General features: G+C 39.5%; 1 protein-coding gene across 3 annotated transcripts in view; it reads right to left on the reverse strand.

The window, feature by feature from the left end:
- The window catches only part of Cdin1 (CDAN1 interacting nuclease 1), a 211,083-nt gene extending 205,120 nt beyond the window's left edge, over positions 1-5,963 (reverse strand). Inside the window, exon 1 of one of the 3 annotated variants that reach the window (XM_048459525.3) lies at positions 5,647-5,963. In XM_048459525.3, coding sequence (XP_048315482.1) covers positions 5,647-5,747 — 101 coding nt within the window. In that variant the 5' untranslated portion in view covers positions 5,748-5,963. The remainder of the gene's footprint in view (positions 1-5,646) is intronic. The other 2 variants (XM_048459522.3, XM_048459524.3) reach the window with 2 other exon arrangements.
- Positions 5,964-8,892: the final 2,929 nt, after the last annotated feature.

Here is an 8,892-nt window from a genome sequence, read left to right on the forward strand (position 1 = left end):
AGTTTAATACTACTTACAGATACATATAATATCTATAGATAGAGTGTTTGGACAGGAAAGGATACAACACAATCCTAGGAGGAACAGTTGATTGGATTAGGACTGGTTTCCTGAATCATAAATCCACGAAATAAAATACAAAACATAAACATTAAATACAATCCTGACAACAGCTTTAGGTTCTAGACTCACACCTGATCTGCTAAGAAAGGAAACACCAACTATTATTAAACTGCAGAGAAGAAAATAAATGAGGGTAGATTTCAAAACATAAAGCATTAAAGATCACAAAGTTCCACCTCATCACAAATAGAGAATAAATAGAGAATCCTGCTTTTTCTTAAACAGTGTTGGGAACTATACCCAGCACCTTGTGCATGCTGCGGAAGTACTCTGCTATCTAAAGAGGTGATTCTGAGAAAGGACAGGTAAAAAGAAGTTCCTCAACTCAATGAGGTGGCTTGAAATGATATAATTTTGCAATTTCCGTGAAAAGAGCAAAGACATACCAAAATGAGTCTTCCCTCAGGAGGTATGGAGTAAAAATAAAATTAATGCTGGGGAACACTCACTTTACATTTATGTCTTTCAGCGTAGAACAAAATGAACCACAACTGAGAGTATCAAGAATTTAAAGCCAGGTGTGGTAGTGCACGCCTTTAATCCCAGCATTCCAGAGGCAAAAGAAGGTGGATCTCTGAGTTCAAGGCTTGATCTACAAAGTGAATTCCAGAAGAGCCAGGGCTAAACCTGGACATATTAAACAAAAACAAGCCAGGTATGAAGGGACAGCTCTTTAATCCCATTACTTGGGAGGTAGATCTCTCTGTGACTTCAATACTAGCCTGGTCTACATAGTGAATTTCAGGACCGCCAGGACTGTAATGTAGAAAGACCCTGTCTCAAAAATCAAAAATGCAAAAACAAAACGAAAAAAAAAAGAAGCCTAAATTGAAGTTTAAGGAAGTTAAAATCAGAATACGTAAAAGCAAACTAGAAAGCATACACAACAAAAAAAGAGAAGAAAAACAAAATCAACAACTTTAACATCAGCACATGCAACAAATAATAAGTAATAACAAATTTCATAAAAGCAAACACTCCAGTAGAAAGGTAGGTATAGAACACCAAGTGGCTCCATTAATGCAAAAAGAGAATTAAATAGACAAAAACTATTGAAATAATCTACAGTGTATTATAATTTGAAAACACTAGGTGTGGGTAAAGCCCAATGATAGATTATCATTTTGCTTGGATAAAAACTTGGATTTGATCCCCAGAAATGGGAATAAAAGAAAAAAGAAGCTAATATAATCTCAAATTACTCAAAGTCATTCTTAATTCAAGACAGAACAATTGAAGTAATGACTCTGCTCAATGTTTGCAAAAGTTTCAGAGACAGAGATTCCCATGTTCTGCAGATGAAAAAATTAGCAATCTTCTTGGTAGTCCTTTGTCAATTCCCATGTATTGTGTATTACCAAATGTAAATGTGCTTTGATTTCAAACAGCCAGTGGCTTCCTGGAGTCCCTAAGTCCCTCTCAGGGGCCTACAAGGTCAGAACTAATTTTTACAAAAATATTACTTCCCCCCTTCTAATCTATTGACATTTGTACTTATTGTATACTACAGAGGGTAAACTTCCAATTCCTATTTTTTTCAATGTGTTTTTAATAGAAATAAAATTATACCACTTTCTCTTCTGTAAGCCCTTCCACCTACCCTGCCTTGGACTCCTCCCACGCCCAGTACCCCTCAAGTTGATAGCTTTTTAACTTCCAAACATAACAAATTGAGGCAAGGGTACTGCAGTCATATTCAAACTCACATACACAACACAACTTTAAAAAATACTGGCCAGGAGTGGTGGAGCACACCCTTCATCCAAGCGCATGGGAAGCAAAGGCAGGCAGATCTCTGTGAGTTCAAGGCCAGCCTGGTTTACAGAGCGAGTTCCTGGACAGCCAAGGCTATCCAAAGGAACCCTGTCTCAAAAACAAACAAACTTTAATTCTAGCACTTGGGAGGCGTCTCTGCCTCTGCCTTCTGTCTTTAGATGGAACTCTGTGAGTTTCAAGGACAGCCTAGGCAGGCACCAAAGCTACACAGAGAAACCCTGTCTCAAAAAACCAAAACAAAACAAAACAAAAAACCAAAACAAAACAACAAACAAATAAATAGGGTATTTCACTTCAGAACAGTCACTAATTAATATTAATTCTCATCCTTTTAAAATTCTGTATACAGAACTTAGAAATATAAAGACCATTTTTAAAGACACAGCAGTGTCTCCATGGAGGAATGTAACTGACAGAAGAGCTGAGCTGGCCACTTTTTCCAAGGCATACAATTCTTACTTGAATAAACAATGAACAAAATATGATTATTCAGATTTGGGTATCTGGCAGACGTTTTCTCAAACATAAATGATGTGAGCCTGTCATTTCAAGAAAAACAACTAATAGCATGTGTTGCCAATGATAAAATTTGAGCTTTCAAGGGAAAATTCAAATATTAGAAAGCTCATATCCATCACCATAGCTTGACAGCTTCAAATCTTACAGACATCTAATGAGATCACTGACGAGATTAGCAAATGCGATTTTTTTTTTTTAGACAGTAGAATGAAAGGTGACAACATTTGGAAGGTTTGTGTGATTCAAAACCAATATTTCATGGGTAAAAGACCAACTAAAGTTCAAAACAGGCCCCTTGTTACAATGCAAAAAGGTGACAAGCCTTTGCTGGGGTTTCATATCCCACATTACAGTCAGCCTTCAAGAAACTAGCATTAGATTTTGTATTATACAAACATCTAGTGTTTTTTTAAATCTACAGTTATCTACAAAGTCCATTATGTTACTCTTCTCTTTTACAACTACATATGAGGCCAGAGTTTTTTAGCATTTTTTCTTTCTTTTTCTACGGTGGTATAGAGCTGTGTATGATCGACCACGTGTGTGGTTGCACTTGCCCATGTAGGCACATGTGGTGGCCAGAGGTCCGCATTACATTTCTTCCCCATATTTTTTGAGACAGGATCTCTCCATGACCTCTTCAGTGTTAGGCCTTCCATTGCATCCCTCTTCCATACAACACGGTCAGGTCTGGCACAGCAGTATTCAATGAGCTTGGTGCCAATTTCTAGGTTAGTTGCCTTCCCGTTGCTATGAAAAAATACCATGACCAAAGAAGCAACTTGGGGAGAAGGGGGTTTATTTCCACTTACTGTTGCCATCATGAGAGAAAGTCAGGGCAGGAACCTGAAAACAGGAACTAAAGCAGAGACCATGAGGAACAATGCTCATTGGCTTGCTTCTCAGGCCTTGCTCAGTTGGCTCTCTTACACAAGGCAGGAGCACCTGCCCAAGGGTGGCACCATCCACAGTGGGCTGAACTCTCTCACATCAATCACTCATCAGGAAAATGCCCTGGCAGAATGCCTACAGGCAATCTGATGGAGGCATTTTCTCGGCTGAGCTGTTCTGCTTCTCCATGGATGCTGGGGATCCAAACTCAGCTCCTCAGACTTGCACACCAAGCACTTTCCTCAGTGAGCTATGTCCCCAGTCCTCTTGCTACCCTTTAATCAGCAACATAGGACAACCAGTTCAATGTAAACATACATACAGTTCCTTGTATTTAAGGTAGACATTAAAATTAAATTAAAGAAATTTGCAAAGTATACAATCATGTCATTTGTATATTATGGCTAATGTACATTAAATACATTAACAAATAATATACTTATTATATTTCAAACAAATTTAGCAAATTTTAATAATATAAATTATTATTATAATAATTTATTATTATAATAAAAAATAATAATTTTTTATTTTCTCAGCTTTAATTTATATTTTAATAAATATTTAAAGATATAACCATACAATACATTTAAAACAAATAGTGGACTTGATCAGATGTTTAGTTTATAAAAGCTGACAAGTTTGATTGCCAGAGCCCATTTGGTAGAAGGAAAGAAACAACTCGAAGTTATCCTCACCTACACACACACACCTTGACACATGTGGGCCCAAGCATATACAATAATGTTCTTTTAAAAGCAAAAGTATATGTACATAATGAAAGCAAAGTATCAAAAAGCTTCAAAACTGCTCAGCAATGCATGTATGTGTGTATATATGTATGTATGTGTATATATATAAAATGTATTGCATGCTATATAATATACACATGATATATATAACACACATATATATGTATATATATGTACATACATACTTTTCCCTTGGGTGATCAGACACCACTCATTTGACTGCTCATGGGCAGACCTAAAAAAGTTAATGACAAAACTGAATTCCAACTTGTCAGCTGAGTTCTTGGACAGCAGCTATGATAAAAACTCTCCAGCTATAAAGGGATGACTATTACCCTTAAGTATAGACAAGCCACGCGGTGGTGGCGCATGCCTTTAATCTCAGCATTTGGGAGGCAGAGGCAGGCGAATCTCTGTGAGTTCAAGGCCAGCCTGGTCTAAAAGAGCTAGTTCAGGACAGGTTCCAAAGCTACAAAGAAACCCTGTCATGAAAAACCATTTAAAAAAAATAGACAATGTTGGAAAGAGAGCTTTTCTATTTAGAGACTAGGAAAATTAGTATATCAAATATCAAATCATAAAAGATATCCTTCTAATTTGAATTGATACCCACTAGCCAATAACTCATCTTTTTCAATGAAATCTCTCTCTGGTGATTTCCTCGTCAGAAACTATGCATTATAGATAGGAAAGCTCTCCATTAGGGGTAACTATGCTCAATACCATAATATGGTTTTAAATTATAAAAAAAATGCACAAAATGCTCTGTATTATTTAACATTAACTATGATAACCTAGTTGTCTTGAACAGGTTCTTTAAGAAATGTTTGCATCTGTTTCACATCTTTGAGATGAGGAATCTATGTTACATGATCTCTAAGAGACCTTTTCTGGCATCTTGGATAAACCAAAAATGTCACAGCAAAGTGAAGAGAGAAGTATGAAACCCATGGGGAATACGTATGCGCATGAAAAACCTTCAGACCTGGAGGTCGAAAGGGCCAGACTCAAGAGTGTAATCCACGGGATACTAATATCCTCGATTACACAGAGAATCTTTCCATTGCAGTCCACATCACAAGGCCCCTTTAGGCCTGGTTCTCTTGTTTGTCACCAGTGGCAACACGAAAGGATCCTCTGTTTAATCTACCATCTCTAGTTGTCTGCAAAGTTGGCAGCAAGCCAGTCTGATGAGCCTGCAGGTTCACATTTTTACTTTGGAATGACTCCATTACCCATCATCCACTGCTAGTATCTCTGGATTAACCGCAGGACAGTTATGAAGCACCTACTATGTGTACTCCCCCCACCATACGGATCAAGTTTTCAATAAACATCTGTTGACTTGAATTCAATTGCAACTCTGGGAGAGGTTCCAGGAGTCTTCCAGTGTGTTGTGTATGGTAGGCAGATGAAAGGGAGAGAGCTTTCTAATGATCTCTGACCTGTCACTATGTTCCTCCCATTTGCGTGTGACACGTGGCCCCTAAGCACTGCCAAGGGGGCCGGAATTGAGCTGAAGGCAAAAAAAAAAAAAAAAAAAAAAAAAGACTGTGAGAGTGTGAGAGGGGAGCTGGGGACTTACCTGGGGAACCTCTGCTTCAGCTTCCTCAGGCTCTGCCTGGTGGGCGGTACAGACACTAGGCACTGGGCTATCTCCTCGTACTGAGCTTTGGTTAGTATCATATTGGGCCCAAGGAAAAATCACCCTTGGGCTCGTGCGGCCTTGGTGCCAGGAAGCGAGGGAAAGGCCGAACGTAGCACGACCCTGGCTCCTACTCCTAGCTACCTTCTTTGCCCCCAAAGCACACCCCCTAGCTGCACCGCAGGGCGGAGACACGCTGTGTCCCAAGCTGCACCTCCGCGGTTGAGGCGGGCTGTGGAACTGTTTGCACTGCGGAGGGTACTGAGCAGTCGCAGTAAGCCGGGCCGAAGGCGACTAGCCGCCATCTTAGGTAAGGGCAGAGCAATCCGGAAGTGGCCGCTGCGGGAGGAGGACTTTTTGCGTCTTTTAGGGGCAGGTGTCCCCGGCGTCACCTCTCTGAAATGGCACACAGATGCTCGCCGAAACCACACTGATAGTTGCCAGAAACCAGGGGGGTCTGTCGCACTGTTTAGGGGGCGGGTCTCAAAGGTGGTCCTCCAGCGTTGAGCCGGGCCCCGGAAGTCCTCTCCTGGAGCGCGGAATTTGAATTTGTTTCCAGACACGCCCAATTCTCGCCGCCGGGAATAGATGGCCTGCAAGAAACTTGGTCTCCTTCAGTGGGAAGGCTTGCAGCTTAGCTTCTGCTGGGAAATTTCTTCAGCCGCTCTCTTGGAGAGCAATGCTGTTTTTGTTGAGGATTTAAATCCTGAGTCTTAAATCAACTGGCAGTAGAATGTCACTTTCACTCCCTACACCTCAAAAAGTATATTCTTCATTCTGGCCACCAAAATAGTGGGCTCCTAATAAATGTTTAGAGAAATGAAACGCTGAGTTAATATTTTATTTTCAATATTTACTGTGAATGAAACACAGTTCTCCAAAATCAATACCTTAAAACCATAGCCCCTCTAATTCCTTTTTAAAAACTTTTTCTTCTAAGATGGACATATGTTGTGTGTGTTCTCTTCAAATTTAAACATTTTGAGCAAGTGAAAGAAAATGTGCTAAGGTTTTAACACACTTATTGTAGCTTTCATTTGTTGTAAAACGTAAGTTGGAAGATTGACTTAGATAAGACCCCTTTGATAAATTCCTTAATCCACCAAAGCCTCAATTACTTTACCTATAAAAGTTTTTAATTCATGAGGCTGATTTTAAGATTATATAAGGTAGTATATAGCTATGTTATGGAGTCATCCTGGATGTCAGTGAACAAATGAGAGGATAAAATATTTTACAGACTCAATTTTAAAGACTAAAATGATGTCATCTTCTGAGAAAAGGACTCAAACAAATACTTTGTGTTTCCTCTCATTTGTACACACTCAATTTTGCATAGATCACAAATACACCACACACACATATATATTTACACACCTATACAGATATATCCATACACATGCAAAGAAGACTGAAGAAGTAATGAGGCTGGCAGTGTGTGTGAACATGATAGACATGGAAGAATTTATATTTGTGAAATCTAGCTCTATGTGCATGACCATATGCCAATAGAAGCAATAAGACAGCACAAGTAAAAATTTACTAGCATAGCATCCAGCAAACAGTCTATTTAAAATAAGTTAGTTCCATAAGTAATGAGTTAAGTAAACAGGATAGGATATTTAGTAGATAGTGCTTTGTGGGTTCCCCTGTAAAGACTCACTTAATCCCCATAACTTCCCTTAGTGCAGGTTCTTTCCCCATTATGCTCCCCTCCTTCCTTTGTACAGAGCGAACAAAGGTTTGAGAGGTTAAGGAACTTCCCGGAGGTCATGAGAACAAGTAAATAGCAGGAATGGAATTCAAGTGAAAATTGGTGTGTGGTGTTGTGGGCTCTCAACAATTCCTAATCACTTCATCGAATAGTCATTCTTCTAAACCTTAAGGTTAAGGGTTTTTTTTAAAAATAAATACTCTTAATTTAAAAAAAATGTATACCTGGGGCTCTTTCTCCGCCCTCTAATGTTTTACTACTTTATTTTCTCAATGGTTTCCAAAGTTCAGTACCAAAAGTCGATCCAAAACTGAGCGAGCACTGCTCAGTTTCTAGATCTTTACATGAGAATGTTTCCTTCCCATATGCTTTACATCTAGCTCTGGTTGTGTGACATTAGTACATAACTGTTATTTATGGGAGCGTAGCCTGGAGTTGCCACCTGGCTGGTTTGTTGCTGACCCTGCCATGACTTTTACATGAAAGCTGACTGACGATAAGCAGACACCACTTGGTTCCCCATTCCTTTCCCCTTCAGGCTTCACTCCTTCAATTCACAGCCATGGGATTTTTATAGAAAACATCAGTTCAAGGATGTTTGCACTAGTTATTTTTATAGCAGCTCCTCTCCCTGGCTCTTGTCCTGCTCTCACCCTCACAGCCCTTAAGGAAGATGCCAGGTTTGTTTTTCTGTTTTTTATTTTTAACATGCTGGCGGTTTACTATTTTGACCCAAATCCAGTAGATTGTTTAGAATCCGTGCTGGGAGAAAAGGCGTTCTACGTTGCTGCTCTCATTGGCAGTGACAGTAGTGTTATTTGTTGAGCACAAAATAGAAGCTGGGCAGAACTACTCTGCTGTGGCTTAATTGGTTTCTTTTTCCTCCTGAAATGCTTGCGATTGGCTGAGTATGCACCTGAGGCTGCCTTTCTTCCTGCTTCTGCCCATCTCACTCATGTCTCTCGTCACATGCTGTGTCCCTTGTCTGCTGTTTCTTCTAGAACTTTCTCTGACAGTTTATGCCTCTGTTTCTCAATCAGCCAGAAATACCATTTCCCCACTAAGTAACAGAGGGTTATGGAATAATAACACAAAAGAAAAAGGTGAAACAAAGAAGAAACCAACCTGGCCGTCTTTCTGTTTAGACTAGACAATGGAATGTCTGATTTTGAACAACTGATAGTCTTTCTCATCCTGAAAGTCCTGACTATAAGCACAATGAAGGGAATGATTGGGTCTCATTTCAAAGGAAAAAAACAACCTTAAAAAAAATTATAGGGAAAGTGTAGGAAAACAAGCTAAAGTTGGGGGGTGGTAATAAGTAGGGCCTGATATAGCACCCTGTCAGAACCTACAATTTCACAAATCAAAGAAAGTTGATCCAATTTCCTTGGGTCAATTCCTGGATGATATAAATATTGAACATTTTTGAAAAGGGATGGAGTGCAGAGGGGAGGCATGTGATCCATTCA

Source organism: Myodes glareolus, chromosome 10 (genome assembly GCF_982192425.1).
Source record: "Myodes glareolus chromosome 10, mMyoGla1.1, whole genome shotgun sequence".
NCBI classification, from domain to species: Eukaryota; Metazoa; Chordata; class Mammalia; order Rodentia; family Cricetidae; genus Myodes; species Myodes glareolus.